At 33.7% G+C, this 27,603-nt stretch overlaps 1 protein-coding gene across 4 annotated transcripts in view; it reads right to left on the reverse strand.

The window, feature by feature from the left end:
* The window catches only part of Mkln1 (muskelin 1, intracellular mediator containing kelch motifs), a 316,551-nt gene that overhangs the window by 34,825 nt on the left and 254,123 nt on the right, over positions 1-27,603 (reverse strand). For all 4 annotated transcript variants that reach the window (XR_259906.2, XM_005377548.2, XM_013510638.1 and 1 more), the window contains 3 exons: positions 21,061-21,273; positions 14,869-15,090; positions 12,340-12,469 (listed from right to left, as the gene is read on the reverse strand). Coding sequence is in view for 3 of the 4 variants with exons in the window: in XM_005377548.2 (XP_005377605.1) it covers positions 12,340-12,469; positions 14,869-15,090; positions 21,061-21,273 (565 nt within the window). In the remaining variant the exon portion in view is untranslated. The remainder of the gene's footprint in view (positions 1-12,339; positions 12,470-14,868; positions 15,091-21,060; positions 21,274-27,603) is intronic.

Consider the following 27,603-nt stretch of genomic DNA (forward strand, 5'->3'; position numbering starts at 1 on the left):
CCAGGGTGCTTACTTTGTATACATCCTGAGCCTGTGCAAGAGGAGACCATGGAGATTATGTGAGAGCTACAGGCCCCTTAGGTGGAGGTAGCCTGTTTACAATGTAAAACAGGGAAAGAAGCTGCTTGCTGCCATTCCTCCCTTTTGCTCTGGCTGCTTTGCTGTTCAGCCGCCATTCCCCCTTGCTCTTGTTGCTTTGCTGTCTTCTGCCTCGGAGCCAACCAAGTATGGACTAAAACCTCCACAAACTGTGAGCCAAATAAACCTTTCCTTCCTTCATTTTGGGCGTTGGGTATTTTGTCTCAGCATCGAGAGAAAAGTAACCAAGACACACACCAAATACTAAACATAATAAACTGTAAACATTGAAGCCTAGTTCCATTGAAAATAAGTATTACTATTCCTTGCTCAGTATTACATTAATAATAGAAAATCATTAGTTTCAGAGTCATCTCCATGCTGCTGACTTGGTCTTAGTTAACTGGTAAAATTCTAAAAGATCAAAACAATAAGAATTTATTATTACACTTATTTTTAAAAAGTCAATAAGCATGATAGGCATACTTCTTGAGCCGAAATTAAAGTTTCCATGAAAATATATTTATAGATAAATCAGATCTTGTAAATGTATATTCACACAGCTTTCATGTTTCACAGACTGATAGCAAAGGGGAATGAAATTTAATTGTCAAAGTTTTGGAGCCACATGAAGCCTTATGATCAACTGACCCAATGTCATTCTCAGAAGAATAATGAGGTCCTGAGAAGTTATATAATTTTGCCACAGTTGCAGGACTAGTGGCAGACTCAGATGAAAAGAGACCAGGTCTTCGGGTTGTCAATTCACTACTCCTTTTATTATACCCACCTGCTACAATGATTAGAACAGAATGGAATAAACATGGCAGGTGTGGGAAAGTTTAGAGAACAAATACACAACTACTATAGAACAGGGACCAGTATCACCAATGCTTGACCTAGCATCTGGCAAATGGTGAACACTCCATATATATTTCTGTATTTCTTACCTCAAATGAACAGATGTGAAAAAGTACTCCTATTTAAAGAGACTGAGCTTTTACAGCTGTTATGGTTTGTGACTGGATGTACCCCCAAAAGCCTCATAAAGTCGTAGGCTTTTTTGAAGGCTGAATCTAGAATGTATGATGCTGGGATTAAGGGTGTATGATTGCTAAATTAGTCCACTGATTGGTTTGCCACTGCCCTAATCCCAGCGGTCTAAGTACAATGTATAAGGGACAGAAAGAATCTTGTCTCCCCTGCTTATTGCTTTGCTACTTTCTGCCTCCTACGACTATTCTCTCCCAAGCCACCCTAGCTTGGAGCCAGCCAATTATGGACTGAAACCTCTACAAAATGTGAGCTAAAAAAATTCCTTCCTTAACTTTGGGCACTGAATATTCTGTCTCAGTAATAAGAAAAGTAACTAAGACAGAAAAGCATAAAGCTCTGGTAGTGTGACAGATCTCCTAAACATAATTTTCAATTAGTGTTAAATACAGACCTGACATATGCGGAGTCTGCTAAACCCTATGTACTCAAAGTCTTGTTGCCAAAAGTTATTCAGAAATCAACCCAAACTTTAGATATGCTCAATTTTGATGTAATTATGTGTTAGACACAATGCTAATAAATCTCTTCTTTCTAAGCAGCTGCCAGTCTACTGATTTAAACTGTAACTTCCTTCTGAAGATATCATAAAATTCTTCCACTCTCATTAAAAAATGAAGAGTAGAAGTTTCTTCAGATCTTGCGATGTAAAATCTAAGATAATACATTTACATAATTATAAAGAGCAATGATTTAAGATTTTACAGTATCTGACACATACAAGATTATAATAAGCAGCAATTTTACTATTAAAGATATCTCTAATTGGTAATCTCAACAGTTCAAATAAATTGTTCTATGACTTCCAATACAACTTGAAACTCACATTGTAAATGCACTTTTAATCAAATAACCCACATTAGTGAATCATAAACACAGTAATTATATGTTAAATCCATCTCAAATTACAGTAATTAGCTCTAGTAAAAAAAAAGCTTTAGAAGAACAGTTAATAAACAATAGAATTGTTAAATAAACTAGAGAGCATCCACGTAATGGGTAAAATTGGTGTTTTCTAAGAATATTTAATAATGTCAGAATTTAAATAGTACCCTGACTCATTCTTCAAAGAATATTTGATGCCTTACAATGTGATAATCTAGTAAGATAAAATAAAACGTAAATGTAATTTTTAAAGTGAAGTAAAAGTAATTCTATGGGAGAACAATACAATATACATAGATCTGACATGGCATTTTTTGGACAGTCTAATTTAATCCAGCAAAATTTTTAGGAGATCTGATCCTGAATAAAGTATGCATATTTCCCCACAGATTTTTATTTTTTATTTTTTTGCTGTTAACAGTAGTGGGGATGAACCCTCATGCAAGGAAAACTACAACTGAGCCACATCACCAGAGTCTTGAAAGTAGAACAGAACTGTAGCAGAGTCAAGATTATAAAACCATATACTTCAATTCTTAACCTGAGTTTGAGGAGTTATTAAAGAATCTAAGCAGACACTGACCTACAAAAATAAGATGTGAGAGATAAACACAAGTCAGCTACATTTTGGAGATGAGAGGGAAGGGGGAATAGCATGGGGAAAGCCCAAAATCAACAAAACAGTCTATCAAGATTAAATATTCAGGTCAAGAAAGAAACAGGTGGTGGCAAGAGGATACTGATACCAAGAATGGTGCTGGAGAACTAAGCTAAGGCCTATCACAAAGGCACGTTTAGACTTAAAGGCAAGCAGAAGCATTTAAAGTAAAGAAAAAACACTAGGTTTATTTTTTTAGAGTTTTTTTTTAGCATTAATCAGAAAATGAAGTCAATTTACTACCTCTTCCTTTCCATGTGAAACTAAAAGTTCCAGGAAAATAGAGCTAGTCCTTATTCACAGCTGTATTCCTAGTGCTTATTACCTTATTGTCTGGCATTTAGTAGGTGACCAAAAACTACCTGTTGAACAAATGTGAAGGGATATGTTCATAACAGGTAATACAGAATACTTTTAAAAAAATGTTTATAGCAGATTTATCTGAAATAACTCCATACTGGGAAAAGCCCAAATTTCTCAACAACTAAGTAGAGGGAGCTGGGGATTTAGCTCAGCGGCAAAAGCGCCTGCCTGGCAAGCGCAAGGTCGTGAGTTTGGTTCCCGGTACCGGAGAAAAACCAAAAAAAAAAAAAAAACTAAGTAGATAGCTTATGGTACATCTGTATAAGGAAAACTATTTAGCAATAAAAAGAGATTTATAATTGATAACTCACAATAACATGGATTAATATCAAAATAATTATACTGTATAAAATAACAAAATAAAAGGTATACATCATACAATTCTGTTTATATGAAACCTAAGAAAACAAATTAATCTATAGTGACAAAAAGCAGACCAGTGGTTGCTTGAGTATATGTGAGAGGGTGAAGTTATGGAAGGAAAACTTATAAAAGAAAACATAGAGAAAGTGTTGTGACCTTGGGTCAGGCAAAGATTTTCTTAAGATTTAACACCAAAACATAGTTGATAAAACGGTTGAGGGAGATGATAAAGTATAAAGGAAATTTGGGAAACAATGGAATTCTGCTTGCGATGGTGGTTCCCTTGGCACAGACGTGTCAAAACATATCACACTGTATATTTAAAATTTTTTGTAGTTTCTATTTGTTAAGCATACTTTTGATAGTTTTTCAGAATACTTAGATTTCACTTGCAGTGTAGAGAATGGGTTGAGGCAGAGATGGAGTACACAGGAAAAGACTAGAGACAGGCCTAATAGATGATGATAGCCTACATTAATACACACTGAAGCAATAATTCATGTGAGAGAAGATGGAGCAAAACTGACATGATTTGGGAGATATCAGATATATCAGTGCTACCCAAGGTTAGTATTAACCCTTCAATGCTTAGTGTTCCATTTCTGGAATACTCTTAACAATGGAACATAATAATATTTTTTCTCTCCCAATTCTCATCCCTTGAATTTTTCAGGTTAACATATATGAATGTCATGCAAAAATTCAAGAAATTACAATCTTTGGTATGAAAGAGTTAATATCCTTTTGAGAGAACTGAGGTACTAACAATAACACCAGCCCAAACTAGAATCCATCTGTACTCAAGAGATAAACCAGAAGCAGGTAAACTACTTTTCTTAAAATTTAATTTTGATCATTTACAAATGATGAAACGAAGGCTGAGATATTAGGTAACCTGCTTAAGATTACTTAACTAAGGACTCAGAGGTCCTGGACAGATAGAATAGTGCTTCTCAGTCCCAACCACATTTTAGAATCCTCTAGAGAAAGAAAAGAAAGGGAATGGGAAAGGGAGCAGAAAGGAAGAGAAAAGAGAAGGAAGGAGTAGAAGATGGGGAGAAAAGAAAACAGAAAAGTGAAAGGAAAACAATGTCTGTTTCACTTTAATATATCAACAGAGCCACAGAAATTCCTCAATTCCAAGTGTAACTCTTAACATTTACCCCTAGTAGGGTGGGTGAGTGTATATGTGTGTGGGGTGCACATGTGTATAAAGATTAAACCCAGGGCCTTTACAGTGAGCTACACCCCAGTCCTTTTTTAAAATTGTGAGACAGGGTCTCACTAAGTTGCCTAAGCAAGACTCAAATTCGTGATCCTCCTGTCTTGATCTAGTAGTAGTTCTCACCAAATGTTCAACTCTGCCATTAAAAAGAAATCCTCCACACAATGCCCACTGTACATACAGCCATTAGACAATGCACTCTCAGGAATACTGTCAAAATTAACCATTTGGAAAGTATATTTCTAGACAAACGAGTGGTATTTTCAAAACAAATCAGATCAAGATGCTGACACTGAACCTTTCAGAAATTTTCTCTTTAGAAAAAACAAAACTTCCTACATGTGGCTGAGGCCTTTTATAATTAGATTCCTATTCCTCTCTAACTTCATTTCATACAAACTTTCCTTTTCTTCTATTTGCACCAGTCCCATCTATTTCCGGAACATACCAGGTTCTTTCCAGCTGTGAGAACACTTCATGTCTTTCATATGATTCGTCCCAATTTTCTACTTCTCATCTTAAATCTTAAAGATAACCTACAGTTTCCCAAGCTACTCTACCTGGTATCTCCAATGTTACTCACTGCAGCATCCAATTCATTTTCTTCACAGTATGTACAATAAAACTGCTGGTTTCTGCCTGCAAGAACGTGAGCGCTCTAAATGAGTGCATCTTATTCCTCAGGTCCACAGCTGAAACCCAAGTGATTGGAATCATATTTGGCATATAGGAGACAATGAATTTTGTGGGGAAGGAGGGAAAAAGAGCATAGATGCTAGTAGACAATTATCAAAGATTATTAAATAAACTTGTTTTTATTATAGAATAATTAATCAAGAACAATTAAAAATTGAACACTGAACAGCAAAAATGTTGATTGTAATTTTAGGAAAGTTGATTATAGCAGTAATGGGGCAATGAACCCACTTGCCTTTTCTATTAATACCTCTGGTTCAACAAAACCATGATGATGAAAATAATTATAATTTAATATAAATTTTAGGATAGCCAAAAAGAAAAGTTGTGCCAAATTTTATGACTAGGAGGAAACACAGCAAAATGTTAATACTGTATACTGTCTGAATGATTTGATACTCTCCTATAACGAGCAATTATTATTTGAATAATCACAAAAAACTGAAGGCCCCCCCCAAAAAACAAAGAACAGTTACTGCACTTGGTATCCTGAAGACTTACAATAATCAACTCTGCAAATTATTATATAACTCATTTTTTTAAAAGTTAATAAAGTGGTTTTTTACAATGAATTTTTTAAACTCATTCTCTGCCACTACTACTCTTTGCCGCTTTTTTCTTTTCCATATATAGTGGAAAAAACACTTTGTGCTACACTCAAACTTCTATACCTTAGTTTTATCATTATTACCTGTGTAATGCTGAACACATTACTTAATCTTTCTGACTCAATTTTTTCCAACTTGTAAATGAGGATAATACTATCAATTTAAGATATTCTGGCATACCATAGCGCTAAATAAAGAGTAGCTATTACTACTCAACAGAATGTTATAAACTAGCGAGACAGTAAACACTTTGAGAGAATCTATGATCTTATTCCAGAACTATATCCTTAGTTTAACACAAAGCATATTGTAATATTTCTCAGGGAGAGCTACATTAGGATTGTAGAAGAGCGTTTACCTATTCCCTTCTAGTTATTTTAAGGAAAAGTCAGAATTGTTATCAACGGTGCACGGGAAACCACCTGAACATAGCCTTTATGTGAGCAAAAGGCTGGGTTTATTCTGTCTGGGTGCAGGCAGGCTGATATGAATGACTGCAGCAGCTGGCCAGAGGAAAAATTATGATTTATCTATTATATTATATTAGGGTCTTGGGATGGAGTTACAATCCCAAGGAATTTGGGTGGAATATTTGGGGTCAAAGTTCCCAGGACGGTCAGTGCAGACGTGTAGATACTACTGGACTTTCTGGCACTGGGGAGATTGTATGCCCTGTCCTAAATTTTCTTTATGGCTGTCTGTTCTGTTTGTTGAAGGTAGCATGGCCCGTTAGTGGTTTTCTGTTGCTTCTGGAAGGCAGCATGAGAGGGTCTCAGGTCAAGCATGACAAGAATAACTTTTTTTATATTTCAAAGGTTAAATCATACACTGTACCTCCACACTATCCTATGGTAATGGAAAATAAATGACTAAACAATGAGACAATTTTATATGAAAGGGTAATACTATTAACCATTAGGTCCATAGTTCTAAATTATATCCTATGTGTCTATGTTAAATATCACCTAATAACTTCCATTTTAGTACAAGTACTTACTATATTTATACTGTCCTAAACTTTATCTCAATTTTTAGTTTACTGTGCTTTTTTGGCATTAGTATGGTTAGACAAATACTGCTTACTTGTGGAAATAAGAAATTTACTGTGTTGATGTTTCTTTTCTTACAATTTTTTTTTTGGTTTTCCCATTATGTTCCCATCCTTAATCTTTTATATCAGATGCTATTTACTTAGTCATAGCTTTTATCCCAAGTTCTCAAACACATCTTTTGAATCTATTTTATTGAAACTCTCACTTTTGGTTAGGAATAAAGGTCTTTCCTATGTCCTCTTACTCCAATTTCAACTGGATGCTCATTAGGTTGGCTGTGTAACTTCATCTTGGGTTGATCCTTTATTGGTTTTCTGTGTTGGATCTTTCCCCTACAGCCTAGGGAAATGTTTCCCTTTTTGCTATTTTTACTCCTTTGTATTATTTCACATGAAATAGTAACTTTCTATGAAAGAGTGCATAAAAGGCCTACCACTTTTATAATCCTCTGTAGCAGACACTGATAACTGCACAATAAACAACTATTTCCAAACCCGTTCTCCTGTGTACAACACAAATGCTGAAAAAGGCTAATATTTGCTTTCCTAGACTCTTCTAAATCTAGGTTTCATAGTTCTGGTCAATGAAATCTATACAGAACCCCCTGAAAGGTTTATGGGCAAATTCTGCTTTTTCTTTTTTCTCCCCTACCTGGAACAAAGGGTATAAATTGCTTCGGACAGTTTGCCACCATCAGCCTACAACCAGATTGAAGGGAGCTCCTAAAAGCTTGTAGAGTAAAAGGCGGTCGGGAAGAACTAACCAGGAACCTTGGTGCTATTGTTGAATCACTACATCAAGGGAAAGCACTGGTTACTGGATGGGAAGCATGGGCGCAGGTGGAAAGAGATAAAAAGGAAGTGTATTGGAGACAGAATGCAAATCACTTCTTCTGTACTTATAGAGTTTATAAAACATATAAGTAGCAGTTTGAACTGCTAGTAAAGAGCTCAGAAAAAGGTTAGAGTTAAAGCTTTAAATTTCAAGAAGATAACTTTCTCCAATGGCCACTTTGTTCTCTGTTGTTGGAGAATCTATTAGTTCAATAGTGATTTCCTGGATTGATTTTTTTTTTAAGGCTCTTATTTTCTCAAATTTCTGTATCTATCTTTTGTCTACTTTTTGGGAGATTTCCTTTTGTTGACCTTAGAATGCTTTTTTTTAAAAACAAAATTTATTCCCTAAAATCTGTTTCATCTCTACTCTTTTAACTGCATCCTATTATTTAATGGATGCAGTATCCTTAAGAAAGATGATCACGTTATTACTTTATTTACTTGTGTTTGGGATATTATTTTAGATTTGTTTAGTTGTCTCTTTCATGGACATGGCTAAACACGGAAGACATTTAACTCATTATACTCTAACAGTGAAGAAATAAAAAGTTAATAAATCTGTGTGTGTAGGGTAGGCAACACAGTAAAAGGTACTAGGTTGTAAACCTGAATATTATTGTACTAGGGACTAGGGAGCAAGATCGGCTATTTTATTTTGGTGGCCCACTCTCTTAGTCCTCTGTCTAACAGGAAGGACTAATATCCTTCTAGAAGGAAAGATTAATATAAACTACTTCACAGGAAGATTTTTTTTTAGTTTGGTGCTTTTATTTAAAGGGAAGAAAGTTCTTATTAAATATGAACAATTTTAATAAAAAGACCTTTTTATTGGTTTTAATTTAGAAGAATCCTGCATCCACACAACATCCAGAAATGGTATCTATGAGATAGGTGTTTTTATTTTCATTTTACAAAACAGCCAAAAATAAGATGACCTATTTTATAGCTAAAAACGCATGGCAAGATGATTTAATTTTTAACCCTATTGCCCAAATTAGGCATTTTAAACCAACAGGACTTAATTAAAGTTACTGTACTGGGTATAGTAACCATAAGCAATGCAACTACTACATAGGACAACTGTAAATTATCAAAATAAGACACTTTTGAGAATGAGTAAGGCACTATTAGTAATTGGGCCAGAGAAATATGCATAAACTGGGCAAACTAGTCACCCCATTACTAGGAGAATAACCTCTTAGATATTAAGCCTACTGTATAAACTTTCTAAAAATTTTAATGAGATAGAAGTAGAAAAAAACAGTTTTTTTTTTTTTTTTTCAGTCTTTTTGAGACAGTGTCTCGCCATGCAGCTCAGAATGGCCTTGAGCTCACTTTGTAGTGCGGGCTGGTCTCTAACTCACAATGATCCTCCCGCCTCAGCCTCCAGAGTGCTGGGATTACAGACGTGCACCACTACACCAGCTGATAGAAGTAGATATTACAAAAATATAAAAAACACATTTCTTCTATGAAAAAAAATTTTTTAATTTCATAAAATAATTAAGAGTAACAATGGTAGATATACTGTGTATCGTGATCTTAAAAGAATGGCCAAAATGTTACTCAGGAGGTAAGTCACAGATAAAAGAGTCTCTTACAAATAAGAAGCAAACAAAAGGAAAAAACTGTACTTTCAAAGAATAAAAGAGGGGCTGGGGATTTAGCTCAGCAGCACAGCATCTGCCTGGCAAGTGCAAGGTCATGAGTTTGATTGCTGGTAGCGGAAAAAAAACCAAGTTCTCCTTGGTTAGAGCCAAAGAATAAAAGAAACCAGCAGTATGAATGAAACAGAATATTTTTGAAAGAACTGGACGATAATTTCAGGAATTATTTGAACTTCTCCCTATTTCTTATTTATCTATCTTTTATTTTGCTCTCTATTTGTTTTTAGTTTATCACATAAGCGAAACCAAACCACACCTGTATCTGACTTATTGCACTTAACATAATGTTCTGAAAATGCATCCATCTGCCTATGAATGCTTCAAGTTTATTTCTGTTTATGGCAGAGTAGTGCTCTATTTTATTTAAGCACCATATTCTTTCCAAGATCCAGCTATTAAAAATTATGCTGCTATAAATATGGGTATGCATGTATTCCTGTAGTACGATGACTAACTCTTTCAAGAAGATAACTAGAAAGGAGGTAGCTGGGTCAAATGGAATTTCTATTCTGAAGAATCTCCACATTGACTTCCATAGTGGTTATTCTACTTTACATTCCCACCAACAATGTAGAAGAGTTCCTTTTTCTCCCAGATCTTTGCCAGCATTTATTATTAGTTGATTTTTTGATGGATGTTCTTTCTGGTAAAAGATGGTATCTCAATGTAGTTTTGATTTACATTTCCCTAATGGTCAGCAATGTTGAACACTATTTCATATGTTGATGGGCCATCTTCTTTCCTCCCTCCCTCCCTCCCTCCCTTCCTTCATGTTTGGTATTTTTGAGATGGAGTCTCACCATGTAGTTTAGGCTGACCTTGAACTCACTTAGTAGCCCAGACTGGCCTTGAATTCCTGGTGATCCTCCCGTCCCAGCCTCCTGAGTGCTAGGATAACAGGCTTACACCAGTTGCCCATTTTCTGACTGGGTCTTTTATTTGGGGTGGCGGGGTATCTAATATTTTTCAGTTCTTTATATATTCTAGATGTTAGTCTTCTGTCCAAGGAATACCCGGCAGAAATTTTTTCCTGTTCTGTAAATTATCTCTTCACCCTGCTGGTTGTTTCCTTTGCTGTGCAGAAGCTTTTTAATTTGATATGGTCCTATCTGCTGATTCTTGGTATCAATTCTTGTGCCACTGGGGTTCTTTCTGTTCAGAAAGTCCTTTCCTACTCCATGTCTTCAACAGTTTTACTTATCTAATCTTCCAGTTGATGAATGTTTCTGTTTTAACATTTAGATCTTTGATCCATTTTTAGTTTAGTACATGGTGAGAAATATGGGTCTAAACTCAGTCTTCTGCAGGTGGATATCCAAATTTCCAGCACCATTTATTAAACAGGCATTCTGTTCCACTGATCAGAATTCTGCTTCCTCTACTCTGTTCCACTGATCCACAAGCCAGTTTTTGTGCCAGAACCACACTGTTTTAATCACAGCAGCTTTGTAGTATAACTTTAAATCTGGGGTTGTGATGCCTCCTGCTTTGCTTTTGTTACCCAGGACTGTTTTTAGTATTCTGAGTTTTTCTGGTTTCATAGATTTTAGGATTGTTTTGTTTTTCTAGATCTGTGAGAAAAGCTATTGGTATTTTGGTTGGGATTGCATTAAATCTGTGTATCAGTTTTGGAAGTATAGCCATTTTGATTACATTGGTTTTGCCTATCAAAAACCAAGGGACATCTTTCCACTTTCTGATGTTGATTTCCTGTTTCACCATGATGTAATTTTCATTGTAGAGATCTTTCACTTTCTTGGCTAGTTTCTAAACATTCAATTTTTCTTGATGCTACTGTGAATGGTATTGTTTTCCTAATTCCATTCTCAATGTGTTTGCATTAATGTACAGAAATTTTATTGATTTTTGTGTATTTATTTTGTATCCTTTTATGCTGCTGAATTAATTCTACCAGTATTTTGGTGGAATTTTTTTTGGGTCTTATATGTAAAGGATCATGTCATCTATGAATAATGATACTTTGACTTCACCCTTTCTTATACATACCCCTTTCTTCTCTCTTGCCTGATGATTGCTCTAGCTAACGTTTCAAGGACCATGTTAAAGAGGAACAGTGATAAAGGTCACTCTTAGCTTGTTGATGATTTCAGAGGAAAAGAAGCCTGCAAACTTATAAGGCATTACCCATTACATGATGCCTTACCTTACAACAAAGAGACATATTCTACTATGATGGTGCCTAATTCATAGGGCACTAGGGTGAAACAGAAGGTAGAAATAAATAATAGAGAATAAGATAATTTGTAATATATTGCTTCCCACAATAAGCACACAAACAATTCCTACAGTCACATGTTGCCTTTCTTTGAAGAAATAATAGTAATTCAAGTATTTTTAAATAGAAATATGCAATTGGAGAGAGCTTTCTTTCTCTTAAGAATTCTTTCAATTAGACCTAGTTTCAAGGACCAAACTGATTTCCACAGTGGTTTCACCAGTCTGCATTCCCACCAGCAGTGGAGAAGGGTTCCTATTTCTCCACAACCTCGCCAGCATTTGTTATTGGTTGATTTCTTAATGCTAGCCATTCTTACTGGGGTAAGGTAGGATCTCAATGTTGTTTTAATTTGCATTTCTCAAATGACTAGTGATGTTGAACATTTTCTCATATATTTATTTGCCATTTGTATCTCCTTGTACTGTTCATTTGCTATGTTGTAAAATGTCTGTTAATGTTTTCCTCGTTTTATTTTTAAAATTAAAAAAAAAAAAAGAATTCTTTCAATGAAAGAAACAGAAAAGGTAAAAAATGGCTAGGAAGACAAGAAAATGGGCTTTAGTTTTCTATCTAAAGTAATTAAGGCATGAAAGAAGAAATCATTAAATCCTCTTACCCATTCCAGAGTCTTTCTTGGTGCCATCTGATATTATATCTACATGATCAGAGTCCACATCGTAACTAAAGAAATCATTCAAATAGGTTTTTGATCTCTGGCCACCAAATACGTATAAGCAACGATTTTTCTGAAAGAGAATAAAAGGACAAAGAGAAGAGTATGTTATAACTTCCGTGAAGAATTTCCAATGATGTTTTTAAAATTTAAACCTTACAAAAGTACTTTTCTGACAGACCCCATGCAATGGAGTACTATGCTACAATAAAGAGGAAGGAGGACGCTCTTCATATACTGCTAATAGGTGACCCCCCGAATGAGTATCTTGTTAAAGTACAAAAGCAAGGTGCAGAATAATGTATTTAGGTTGCTGCATTTGTATAAGAAAAGACCAAAAGTATTATCTGTGTGTGTGTGTGTGTGTGTATATATGAGAGAGAGAGTTAAGTATATTTCCTTCTTTTTTAATAAGCAAAGACAGGATAAATCAAAATCTAATAAAAGATAAGGAGGGGAAGGAACAAAATTCTTTTCTATCTCTGCCCTGAAAACAGGGATTAAAAATCAGCCATCTCCAAAAGTATCCTGATTTACAGTTTTGACACTGAAAAACCAAACATATGTTTTTATTTAATTAGAAAACGAAACTAACTTTAAAAAAAACTATGAAATTTGAAAAAAAAAATGAAAAATATAGAAATATGACCACTCAGAAACATAATGCATATCTACAGTGGCTTTTAATTCAGCTTTTTGACTACCCATTCATAATGGGCTAAATCCTACACAGAAAAATAATCAGAAATCAATTTTATATACACTCTATGACTTTTTTAGTTAGCTTTGTTATTTTCCAGACTACTACAGATAAAGCAAGTGATAAAATATTGTTGTATACAGTAGGATTTTAATCATAAAAGATCCACAAATACAAAATCAAAGCCATAAGTAAAAACCTTTAATTTGAATTGGATTTAACTTGATTTAGCTTTTCTCTTACTAAAAAAGGTGTATATAAGAGCAGCAATGCTATTGGCCAAATGCAGAGAAAAAATGAGCATAAAAAAAGAATAATGACCACAATGGATTTAAAACTATCAAATGTATAAAAATCCATGGGTCCATAATTATACTTTTAAAAACACACCTCTTTCACTTTGGAGCCTTAGCTCACTAATATGAAAATGAAGAAAAGCAAACAGTCAGACATTTACATTGCTTATTCTGTATGGTTTACATTCCAGAGTAACCAAACAGTGGTTTTTTTCTCATGTGTGGTTTTATTTGGGGAGAGGTAAAGGTAGAATCACAGGTAATAAATGTAGAAGAACTCACATCACTAGAAAAATCACTAATGAAAATCTAGATAATGAAAATTAAATTAATAAATATTAAAACTATTAGATAAAAGATAAACTTCACAATGAATCATTCAGGTTAATAACACTGGAACTCTTTATCATCAAAGTATGATGACTAGACATGCCTCCATACATCAGAGTATACAGGAAGTATTCTTGTATGTCCCTTTTTGGCTTTCCCTCAAACCGATAAGAAATCCAAACTCAAGCCTCTGGATTATGAGCACTAGGTTTTAGAAAATATTCATAGACCATATTAAATCACACTATGAAGATAAAAGCTATCCAGCTGAGAACACTGAGAGATTCTAGAGCACAAATGACTTTTTAAAAAACAAATAAATAGGTGGTAATGGGGGGCAGTATTATTATGTATTAAAGGAAATTGAAGAGCCATAAAAACTAAATGCCATTTATCCTGGCATTTTTGGATCCTGACTTTAACACACCAGATAGAAAAAGTACTTTTCAGTATATTAGGAAAAAATAAATGAAGGATGAATACTAAATAATAATAATAATAAAACACTGATTTGAGTTAGGTATGATAATGGTAACATTAAAGAACACATATAAAATATTCTATAACATTGTTTTAAAGTTGTAAGCAACCAAAAAAAAATCAAAATTTCATTAAAACATTTTAAAAGGTTAAAGAAAAGTATATATATTGATATATTTTAATTCTGAATGCTATGAAATCAATTAATTCTTTGTACTTAATGGAGGGGAAAAAAACAGATTAAAAAACTGTCCTAATTGTAAGTGGTAAGAAGAGGAAATAGCTACACTACCTAGAAAGGCAGTAAGCTTAAATCATAAAACTATGTAATTTAGAATTCAAGTGATAACTGTTTAAAAGTTATTGGACTGGTGGAAAAAGCCTCAAAATAAGCAAACGGTTCACTGTTTAAGGATGTTTCCTTTTTGTCTGTCATTGCTACACTAGGTATTTATTTTGAATGAAAAGCTTTATGTGTTGCTGAAGATTTCTATTTGTTTTTTTGGGGAGTGGTACCAGGAATAGAACTCAGGACCCTTGCACTTGCCAGGCAGGTGCTGTGCTGCTCAGCTATATCTCTGACCCAATACTTCGATTTCAACATTTCTTTTCCTATAAACATATACATGACAAAATAACATAATGCAAGGCACAGAATGGTCTTACTGAGTGGAATAACATGCAGTGTCCTATCCGAGACTGGATGTCCTCAGGTCCAGCATTACAGGAGTCCTCTCGAAGAAGTTTCCAGGTTTGACACTGACAGTTGAAAGCAAACAACCCACTGAATTGTGGTTCACTGGCTCTGCTGTCATCTACGCTGCCATTACATGTCAAAATTCTACCACCAAAGGTGTAGATCATATGTTTTTCTGAATCCATACACATCTATCAGATAAAGCAACAAATTGAATATTTTAGTTTGCTTCTGCCATGTGTAACAAATGAAACCTTTCTCAAGAAACCCTGAACTTTGTCACTTATGACACTAAATATCTATCTCCTATTATTACATGAACATATTATAATACAGTTTGTTCCCTGGCACAGATTCAGGATAGGTTTCTAAATACCTTTTTCAGATTTCCACTTGACCAAGTCATAATAAAACATGTTGGGTTAAAGAACATTCTGTTTTCTTGAAACTGCATAATTTTTACAAAAATCAACGAATGATGTATTGCAATATATCTAATAGTTACTACTGATCCTACAGAGTAGTCATAAACTTTTCATCTTCCTTATAAAAACACCTTTTTTACTCTTCTAGACAAGCATCCTATTAATTTTCTATTTAATATGAAAGTAGATATGCAAATAAAAAGTGACATAGTTAAAGTCATTTTGGGGTTTATTTTACAATTCTCTTCAAATTATGATGTTACAAAACAGCAAAACAAAAACATTTAGGAGTTTCCAGATTGACTTTTTTGTTTTTCCAGATTTTTATAGTGTGAAAATTTAGGTATCCTTTAACCTATCACTATAAATTTACTTTTCTTTGAAATTAGATGTTAAACACAAATAATACTTATATTTAAAGCATAAACTGTGTACACAAATCGTTTATTAATCCATTCTTCTGCTAAAACACAAGTATTGGCTGTATACATTCAAATCTCTCTTCCCATGAAATTACTTCCAGCATTTGTCTATTATTGTAATTTTAATAAAAAGTTTTTAATAAGTATTATGAAAGATTACAACATCCCCTAATCTTTATTACATCTGTATCTCCTTTGTCATTTCAAAGGTTTTTTAAAAACTTCCATAAATTAAGATAAAAATTTATTACAGTATTTATTATAATATTTTTTACCTCTATTTTAGAACTCCAATGAGGTAGATATTGAAACTTTAAGACCTCTTCTCTGAGCCTTAAGTTTTCTCTCATAATTTTAGCTTAATTTAGACATATTCCCATTTTGCTTTTTAATCAATTTACTGAGATTTCTATTTCACTATCAAATTTTTATAATTTTTAGGTATTAATGTTTCATAGATGCAATATTCATCAGAATTACTTTAAAATACTGTTTTCTTCAATTTATTCTATTAGTTATTTTCTTGAATTCATTACTAATTTGTATTACTAATTTATTACTAAAGTATTATGGAAGATTCTAGCATCTCCTACTCTTTACCACCAAAACAATCTGTACCTGCTTTGCCATTTCCCAGGTTTTTAAAACACTTCCATAAATTGAGATGACAATTTATTACTTCCCCCAGGGTGAAATCTTGGTGAATATGGCTGAAAAACTAAGACATCAAAGTTTTCATGTCCCCCGCATTCCACAGATGATGTTCCCAGTCTTTAATCTTAAAAGATTATGTCATTAAAAACAATCCTTATATTGCTAAAGATGACCCCACATAGCTCCACTCAGCTACTGTATCTCTCTCCAAACTGGGTTGCACTATCCTGTCAAAAGTTCTTAAGGCTCAAATCTTTCCAAATACCTGGGGAGCATGCAGAAAATCCTGGGAGGTCCATATTGAGTCTATTTCCCATTTTCCCAAATGCACAGTTCATACTAATGGCCAGTATCTATTCCCCTACGGCTCTACTTCATATGGTTACGAAGGAAGTATCTCCGTTCCTTTGGGGGGATATTGAAGCCTAACTGCTTATTCTCATTGTTGTATAAACACCTTTACACGGTAGCTTTTGCCAGCACACCAGTCTAAGCCGTTTCAAGAAAGGAGTAACATAAGTAACTGTATTTGTATTGTGATTCTTACCCTTATCTTGACAAGTAGAAAACAACAGAAATCATTTTATTCCTTTAACTACTTGCTCCTAAGTTCTGTTCTTCCCTTGATAAGATACAAAATTTCAAGAGAGTCAACTATCAAATGACAATAAATTTTAATCACTCTAGGAAACATGTTATTCATTAGCATGGTTTACTCTTTATTTTTTAATTTCTACTTGGTTTTTTAATTTGTTTTGAAGTTTGGATCTCTGAAAAATGTTTTCAGAAAAGCTAACAACCAACTCTGTGTGCTCTTTTCTACAAAGATTTTGAGAAGTCTTTTGAGCCAAAAGTTGGAAGACTACTCATTTGTCAACTTACACGTTTAATTTAAAAGTAAAAAGCAGACAGTAACTTGTTTTTCTGAAAAAATAATTTCTTTTAAATCTGAAAGTGACTTTATTTTACCCTATTACAGGAATATAAGATTGGCAAGGTTTAAACTGGGTTCAAAATAATGTTCTCCTTATAAAATTTGAGGTTCTGCTATAAAGCTTTCCAAGTACCCAGTGTTGTCCAATCTACTATGTTTCCTTGACCCTATTTCCAAAAATATCTCCTGTCAATCTGATTCCTGCTGACCAGTAGGTAGCCAGCTTTTTCTCTGTGATTGTTTCTAGGATTTTCTTACGGTTCTGAAATTTCATTAAGTAACTACCTAGATAGGAATTTTTTCCCCCTTCTTTCATTCTGATCTGTAGTTGGTAATTTCTTTTGGTCTGAAAATTGTGTTGGTTTTCAGCTCCAGGAACTTTTTTCTTTTTTTTCCCCTGAATACTTTTTTACCTCAATTTTGGAATTCTCATGAAGTAGATATTGGAACTTCAAGACCTCTTCTCTGAGTCTTAAGTTTTCTCTCATAATTTTACCTCATTAATTTACTAATTTAGACAAATGCCCATTCTTCTTTCTAATCAAATTACTGAGATTTCTATTTTTACTATCAAATTTTTATAATTTTTAGATATTTCTTTTTGTCTTTTTTTTTTTTTTGAGACAGAGTCTCACTATGTAGTTAGGCTGGCCTGCACTCACTACATAGCCCCAGCTGGCCTTTAACTTCCAGTGATCCTCCTGCCTCAGCCTCCCAAGTGCTAGGATTACAGGTGTGCAGCACCACATCCAGCATATTTCCTTTTCATAGATGTAATATTCATCAGAACTACTTTAAATACCATTTTCTTCAATTTATTCTACTAGTTATTTTTCTTGAATTCACTAGTAATTTGTTGAGCTTTGTACTCCATCTCATTACTTTCAAATAGTTGGATTTTTTTCTTTTTGTCTGGTCTTGTGTCTGAAAATCCCTACTCACATGCCTATTTGCATATACCATAACCTGTTTGAAGAAATGGACAGGAAGACAAGAGAGAGGATGCCCTTCTGTGCTATCTTTTCAGCCATAACATCCTTATTTCACATTTTACCTGTAGACAATTATCACTGCTAAGTACTACACTGGAAAATGCCCTCCTATTTTGTCACCAGCTATATTTGTCCCAGCTATATACAATTTGAGACTCAAGTCATTTCTCAGTCTTTGCTGTGACTCTAGAGTCTCTGTTTTTTTCTGGTTGGGTCTGATCCTATCTGCTTTCTACCTTTCAGGAAAATTCCCATCAAGTTTTGAAGTTCTTTGAATACAATGCTTTTCAATACTATTGTTAACATATTCTCTTGTCATGTTAGAGGATGTTGAGAAGGACAGTAGTAAAAGTATACGTTCAGCCTGCCAATGATCCAATGTGGCCCAGGAATAATGCCAATGAGTTCACACCTTCAATCCTTTTCAGTTTTTTCCTGCTATTTTTTTACTAGCTCATATTCCATTTTCTAGTAATTTCCTCATAGTGTTTACACTTGAAGGACAGTTTTCTATCTTTCTTTGTTTTTGAGACAGGGTCTCACTATGTAGTTCAGGCTGGCCTTGAACTCATTATGTAGCCCAGGATGGTCTTGAACTCCCAGCAATCCTCTTGCCTCAGCCTCCCAAGTGCTGAAATTACAGGCATGCACCACCATGCCTGGCATGAAGGACAGTTTTCTAAAGAACACAATAGCAGCTGAGTTCTCAAGTTTTCCATGTAGTTACATTGTGTGATGCTTGGGATAGTGTTAAGGTTAAAGTTCTAAAAATGTCTTCATGCCTCTGGTATTCTCATGCTCTCAAATTTCAAAACAGAGTGCTAAATCCAAGAGCATCATGAATACCACAAATAGTTTTCTGGAGTTCCTTTAATGCCACAAGTTAGTCAGTTATAACTTATAGCTTTATTTACAGGAAATAAAATGTGAAACAGAGGTTTACGAAGGTCATGGAACTTGCTCAGCAGCACAGAGCTAGTTGCTAGCTGAAATTGCGCTAAAATCCTGGTTTCTCTGCTCCTAGTGTTATGCAGTACCATCTATTCAGGTAAAAACCAAGCATTATTTAACATAAGTCAGCTTCCAAAGAACAGCCTACTTTTATCAGAGTCAAGAGAGACAAAAGCCATAACAAGAACTCTGTATGTGCTATGTAGTCCAACTATCCTTAAGAATACTTTTCAACCAGTTAACAAAGACATCAACATCTTTTGTGAAAGAAGTATGTAACAATTTGGGATCAAGACAATAAATTGTTCCCTAACAATGTTATCTGCTGATGTGTTTTGTTTTGTTTTGTTTTGGTTTGGTTTTGTAAGACAGAGTCTCCCTATGTAGTTCAGGCCATGAACTCACAACACAGCCAAGGCTGGCCTCGAATTTGCAGTGATCATCCTGTCTCAGCCTGAGATTACAGACATCTGCCACTAAACTCTGCTGATGCTGATGCTTTTAAAAGATCAGAATCAGGGACAGGGATATAGCTCAGTGGCATAAGTGCCTGCCTGGCAAGCACAAGGTCCTGAGTTCGATTCCCAGTAACAACAACAACAAAAAAAGATCAGAACCAGCTTGAATTCTTGGAGTTCTTATTTCCTACATGAATACTGAGAATGTTGGCAAGGATGTGTACAGCATGGCAGAGCTCAGTTATATAACTGAGCCAGTAGAAATTTCAAATTGAATCTGGGGAGTACTTCAAAGACTAACGTTTTTGATTTTCCACGCACCACTTACTTGATAGGCACAAGTCAGGCCTCTTTTCCTTACCATTCTCTTGTAACAAGTACATATTAATATAAACATGGTCATAGCACAGTTTTAAAGTAAAAAATTAATTTAAAAAATCTGTAAAGACACAGTAATGACTTGGGCTTTAAACTCAAACATACAATTTTAAATATGAACTGTATTTTGATCATATTTCTACTATCTCTCATTTTTCAAGTACAAGATAATACTATCATCAACGCAGTATTAGAGATCTTTTTAAAAGTCTTTTTTTCCCCCCTGTATTCTGAAGATGTTAGAAATGGGTGAGCCAAGTAAAACTCCAATGATTATTATTTCATTTAACTTACCCTGAACTTGTAGGAAGTATTCAAAGACAGATAATCATGACAATAACACTGATAGTGATGACAATGGTGACAGTTATCTATCTGCATGTTAGTATTAAAATGACTTACAATATTACTATGTGCAGTCTCCTTGTCTACAAACACCATCACACGAATTTTTGGTGCTGAGTTTAAATAACATAATCTAGGTTCATAACATGTTTCTGATTGTAAATAAAAATATATTTTATGTTAATTGGAAAAAAAGCTTGAGACTTCAAATTCTCACACTCATTATAAAGTGATTTTAAAATTCTTCCATGAAGGAAAAATTCTTTTAAAATGTTAAAAGGGCAAACTGCTACTGCTAGGATTTATAAGCATTTACTATAAAACTAAATTTGTTTTTCCTAATATTATTCCATCTACTCTCTATAGTAATAAAGATTTTATAAATTAATAATTCTATTCTGAGATCTTAGAGCTTATTTCTGACATCTGTACCAAACAAAGAAAAAATTTAAAGAATAACTTTATATCTAGTGAAACAAAAATTTTTTTAATGATCTGTCTTAGGTATTTGCAGTATAATCACTTGTAGAGAACATCCATAAGCTCTATGAACAAGAATTAGTGAACACTAATTCCACCATATATTTAACTGTGCATCAAACCTGATGATCAAACACCAGTTTCGGTCCTCCATCAGCAGCAGTATCTTCACTTAGCAACATCCACGTGTTTGTGTCAATGTCGTAACGGTAGAAATCACTTTTTAGAGACTTGCTGTTCCTCACAGAGGAATCCAAATAGCGTCCCAATGTGTAGATTTGCCTCCGTTGAATATCAATGCACATTTTATGACATGATCTGGCACTTGGGCCATTCTGTAGAAGGAAAAATGGGGCAGGAGCAAAAGAACAAAATAATATTAACTGTCCTCCTTTTGCTCGGAAACATAAGAAGTCAACTAATGTGGATCTAATACTAGGTTTAAATCTCCAAAAGAAAGGAAAAGAAGCAGCAGGATCCAAATCTTACTTTTCAGTGTTTAATATCAACCAGGAAAGATAAGATCAACTACTCTATATCCTCTGACACCTGTCTGTAACACCTGTATGGTTTCTATCATATACTGCATTGTATTTTGGTCATCTATGAACACAGTTCTAGTCTCAATTACCTGACAATCTATGTTTGCCCTTTAAAATTATTTTGGTATTTCTCACCAGAATATAACACAAAACAGGTACTTCAAGTACAGGTACTTCAAAAATATTAACCAGTAATTTTCAAAGTTGGAAGAAACTATAATGAAATTTGTAGTTTAATTCTCCCTTTTTAATGACGAGGAAATATAAGCCCAGAAAAGAAAGGTGTCATCCTGAGAGCCAATAAGCTAGTGATAGAAGCAGGGGAATCCAAGTCTTTGACTTAGATAATTTACATTACATAAAACTGACTCTTTTGACTGAGTAACACAATTACATTAAGGAAGTAGGAGTATTAAGAACAGTATGCTACCTAAAGGAGACAGAGAGAGCCGAGATCATTCGTTTAACAGGACTCAACAAAAGGTTAAAAAAACCTGTACTATAGCTAGAAGAGTTCATGGTTGCTTCAACTGAACAAGGTTTAAAGAGATAAAAGGTAGAAAGGAAATAAAACTAATGAACTAATGTTTAACATTTCCTAAACTGTGTTTATATTATTACTGTGTATGTATGTATGTATTTTACTTAATACTATAAGGAAACATCATTATTTCAGCATCTACATAATTTGTCCACAGTCATAAAACTAAGATAGCAGATCTAAGCCCTAGTGTAACCAGAGCCAATAACTCTGCTCTTCTCGCTATGTCAGGTATTTTTTTCTAGAAGAGAAACAAAACCAAAAATAAACTTGTTAACACAGTATATGTGGTTATGACTAAAATGAAGAATTCTTGCTGAAGAACAAAAATGAAATATAAAGTGGAAATAGCAAGTCTAGTGAGTAACTGCCAGAGACTTGATATAATCTGTAGGCAAGAAAAAATTATTACAGGAAAAATAAAAACCAAAAAATTATCATAGGTTCCTAGAGTAAGATATAACATAAAAAAGCAACAGTATAAAAATAATGTAACAATATTGATTAAACTAAGGAATATTACACAAGAACAACAGCTTGACAATTAGTGTTTAATCCAGTACACTAAATTGCTTTCTCTATTTTAGTAAAACTTATTAAAGTTTAGAAGAAAGACCCATTTTTAAAAAAATCTGTATTCTAGTGTATTCCTAACTTAATTTCGTGAGGACAACATAACACTGACATCAAATGACAATGTTACAAAGAAAGAAGAGGTGGAGTGGGAGGAGGAGAAGGGGAAGGAAATAGAGAAATAATTTACTGAAAACTTTACTAAAACTTGAAAACTTTACTAAAACTTATTAAAGTTTTAGTAAAGTTTACTAAACAAGGTAAAACTTATTAAAAACTTAAAGACTTTTGTCAAAATCTTCAAAACTTATTTTTTAAAGATTTTTGTCAAGATTTGAGCAGATAAGGTGAAATTTTTATTTAAGAAAAATTTTCTTCCATGATTAAAAATCTCAAAAACAAAGATGGAGGGCTGGGAATGTAGCTCAGTGGTAGAGCACTTGCCTCACACACACAATGACCTTGGGTTGAATTCCTAGCACTGCAAAAAACAACTCACAAAGATGGAGTAATATGTAATAAATCTATATCACATTTCCTAGATGTAAAATTTGAAATTCTAATAGTACAGTAACAGCCCAAAGAGTATTACTCTCTTTGTGCTTTAGCTGAATCAGCACAAGTACAATTAAAATGTTAGCAAGTTCTATACTAAGCAAGAAGAAAAAGGAAAGTAACAATAATAGGATATAAAGCACTTAAAAACAGAAAAATAACAAGGAATATTGATAGCACTCTAAGCAAGATTATAATTTTTTATAAAGACTAAGAAAATACAAATGCCTTTATGTGAAATGAAAGAAAAACAGGACTACAGACTATAAAAATAAAAAAGAAAATAAAAGTTTATTATAAGTATCAGGTCGAAGGTGACCACAGATAAAATACACATATTCCTTGAAAAAAATCTAACAACAAAATGACTTGCTAGAAAGAGAAAAATGTAATGTCTTTATATCTACTGAATTGAGTTCATAATTTAAAATGTTCCCATAAATAGATCTCTAGGCTTAGATACCTAACACTGGCAAATTTCACCAAATATTAAAGAAGAAATTCATCAGTTTGAGACAAAATGTTTCAGAAAATAGAGGAAGAAGAAAGACCCATTTAAAAAAAAAATCTGTATTCTAGTGTATTCCTAACTTAATTTCGTGAGGACAACATAACACTGACATCAAATGACAATGTTACAAAGAAAGAAGAGGTGGAGTGGGAGGAGGAGAAGGGGAAGGAAATAGAGAAATAATTTACAGGTGACAAGCATCTCTTATGAACACAGACACAAAATTAACCTTTAACAAAATATTGCCAAATGGAATGTAGCAATACCATATATGAAAAGAGTATCTCACAACAAAAGGGGTTTGTTTATCTTAGGAATGCAAAGTTGCTTTTACATCACAAAATCAATAGGGGTAATTTATTACATTAATAGTGTAAGAGTGAAAACCTAACCCTAACCCTAAACAGCTATTTTTAACAAAAATATTATTTGTGTCAGCATAAGTTTATTACTACAATTTTAAATTAATTGGTGAAGAAATTTTAAAGTTTTCCATTCTAATACAGTTGTTTTCAATAGATATAACCCAAATAAACCGAGAATATCAATGAGATTTTGCCTAAAACTGTAAAGGGATCCTGAAACCATAAAGTTAGAGAAGCACTAACATAATTAAAGTCCAGTAAGAAGAGCTATATCTAATTCCTTTCTGGTCTATAATTCATGAATGAAGTCAGAAATACTTAAAAAGAGCTATGATTTTAAAAATATATAAAGGTCATTACCCTACTTTCCTTTAACGAAAGCTGTAATTCTGCCTTTTCCAAGATGTCTCTTGCTATAAATTTTTGTTTGTTTGCTTGAGACAGGGTCTCACTATGCAGTCTAGGCTGGCCTTGAACTTACTATGTAGCCCAGGCTGGCCTTAAACTCTGGGCGATCCTCCTGCCTCAGCCTCCCAAATGCTGAGATTATAGGCATGCACCACTACACCTAGCTATAAATTTCATTTTTATTTAGTAATCATAACTTATAGCCACATTACAAAATACTGAATTTTTATAGTTGGCCTTGAAAAAGAATACTAAAGAAATTGAACTGGAGCTAATAAAAATGAGTTTATTAACTACTTTGAGAATAATACATTTGTTTCCAATCTATAAAAATTTACTTGCATATCTACATAAACATTAAAGTAATTTTCTCATGAAGAGCTGAGCTATTATTTTTCAGTCTCCTTAATGTTTTATTAGACACGTATTTCAGTAAATTAAAATGATTAAATTAACTTTCCTTTTTAATTGTGTTGTGCTTAAAAATACAATGCCCTACAGTAGCATCAAACAATAACTTGTACTCACTGGTATAAAAAATTAGAAGGGAAAAGAAAAAATGCAAAAAAAGAAGGAAAAATGGAAACAAAGCTTTTGTAAATGAGGGGAAAGGGGTTGAAGGTAGAGTAGGTGAATGAGGAAAAAAAAAAAGACTCAAGATTTATCACGTACAGGTACAAATTCCCTATGATGAATGTGATCATTATGTATACCTAAAATGTACCAATAAACTTAATTAATTAAAAAAGAAAATAGATCAAAATCTTCCAAAAATTAGATATGTAAAATAATAATTGCTCAATTTTATAAACAATAAGCACTTAAGTCACAGCCATAGCTTGCGTGCCATCCGATTCATAGATGGTCAACCAAGGTTTTTACGTGTCTAAGTAGTAATAAATTATAATAAAGCTGAGCTGTAGTACTGAGTCACACCATTTTACTTATTTTTATTAACTTCAAAATAACCAAATACTCCCATGAAAACAATTATGTTTCAGCACTAGTTTTAAAATAATTACGTATAACATGTATGATATAAAAAATACTGGAATGAAGCTATCTACCTATAATACAGCCTTAAAACATCTATAATACTTTTGAAACTCCCTGTAAACTCTCCACCCCAAAGGAGTCACTCTCCTGAATTTTGTAGTATTTATCATTTCCTTGTTCTTCTCCAGCACTGACTCTTCATGTAACTTTCCCTATTTACTATCTACTTACTCCTATCACTAAGGAGTAAGCACATGTGTCTTATCCTTAAAATACATAAATTCTAAAGAATATGATTCATGCCTTTATTCAGAGTCTAGGTAGGAAAAACAGAAATATAAACTAACATCATAACCTATTCCAGAATTAAAAGGGGTAAAGTGGGCGCATTACAGGAAGTTTTAAATTCTTAGGGAGAGTAAGAAAAGCTTCTCAGTAGAAATGAGTTTCAAATAATCAATAGGTATTTACTAGGTTAAAGCTAAGCATAAGATCATCTGTTAATCCCAATCATGAAAACAACGCTACCAAGTGATACAGGTGAGAAAGTGGAATAATTCTAGTAACTCCAGTTACTAAGCACATGAAGTCAGGAGGTAAGGCTGGTAAAGTAGGTGAAGACCAAACTTTGATGAGAAATTTAGAGGTTTACTCTAGTAGGAAGTGAGGGAGATAAACTGCTCTGCTACTGTTAGTCACACCTCCCTGTGTCTATGCTCCTTAACAGTACCTTCCACCGCATGCTGACCCTGGCTTGCTTACATGTTTTTTTTTGCTGAGACAAGAACAAATCTGATGGATTGTTCATGTGTACTTCACCCTCCTTGCAGCTCTGACCCAACCATGAGAACAAGCACCAGGTAGTCTACCAGAGGGAGACTATATAGAATACAACCAAGCAGTCCCAGCTGAAGCCATCCTAAACTAGCTGACCCATGACTCCCAGACAAGTGAATGCACCCAGCTTACACCAAAAGAATGACTCAGTCAACCTGTAGAGTTAGGAACAATAAACGCTTACTACTATTTGCCACTGAAGTTCTGTGAATTCTTGTAATACAACAGATAAAATGTAATAGGTAACTGAAACCAAGACAGAAGATAACCACAGGGTTTAGGTCAAGGTATCACATGGTCCAATCTGTTTTTAAGAAACTTTGTTCATGAATGGAAAACACATGTAGGAATCAACAACAGTGACCAAAAGTTAAACAACAAACAAATAAACAAACAAAAAAACCACATATAGATTCAATCAGTGCAAAAAGGGAGAGGAAAGAATGTTTGAAGTGTAATATTGCATTCTGGTAGAACTTCCACATAAATCAGACACATTCAATGAAGAACAGAGAGGATTATTTTTAGTAGTATGTACTGGGCTATATCCCCAGCCCATTTTTTATTTTAAGACTGGGTCTCACTAAGTTGCTAAATTGCCTAGGCTGGGCTAGATCTTGTAATCCACCTGCTTCAGCCTCCTCTCGGTGCTCATATTACAGACCTGTGCCACTGGGCTTGGCTGAGAGAAAATTTTTAAAGACAAATCCTACGCTTAATTGCCAAAATACTTACAGATGTGACCAAACTGATTTAACACAGTTGAAAAGAAATGTTAGGTATTTAAAGATAGGTCTTTTATGTTGAGGTCAGAAATAATCACTTCAGAAAATGGTACATCAATACTGACAAAGTTACGAATGCCATTTTTACATACTTCTCCCAAGGTAAAGGAAAAGAAATACAAACTTCAAGGTCTTTTGGAAAAAATAAAAATCACCCAAATGATTACTCCTTAGATCATAACGAATAAGCAAGAACCCAGCACTAGAAGAAACAGCACTAGATCTTTTGAAATGACTTTCCTAAATGAAAACCAGAAGGGTTTAAATTAGGTCATTTCCTTTTCACTTTTAGATTTTTTTGAATTGGTTATTTTTTAATTCACAATCTGAAATATTCTAGAGAAAGAATGCAATTTAAAGTTCTTTACAATTTCTGGACAAAAATAAATTAATATTCACTTTAACTCGGTATATAACCACACACTTGTTTAATTCAAAGCCATAAACCCCAGACACCTTAAGCTGTATGAAAATGTTTTACATAAATAGAATCCACCAAAAAACGTATACATCAGGAGAAGAAACACTTGTGTAAATAATTTAATACTAAAT

This window comes from Chinchilla lanigera, unplaced genomic scaffold (genome assembly GCF_000276665.1).
Source record: "Chinchilla lanigera isolate Chin_1 unplaced genomic scaffold, ChiLan1.0 scaffold00009, whole genome shotgun sequence".
NCBI lineage: Eukaryota > Metazoa > Chordata > Mammalia > Rodentia > Chinchillidae > Chinchilla > Chinchilla lanigera.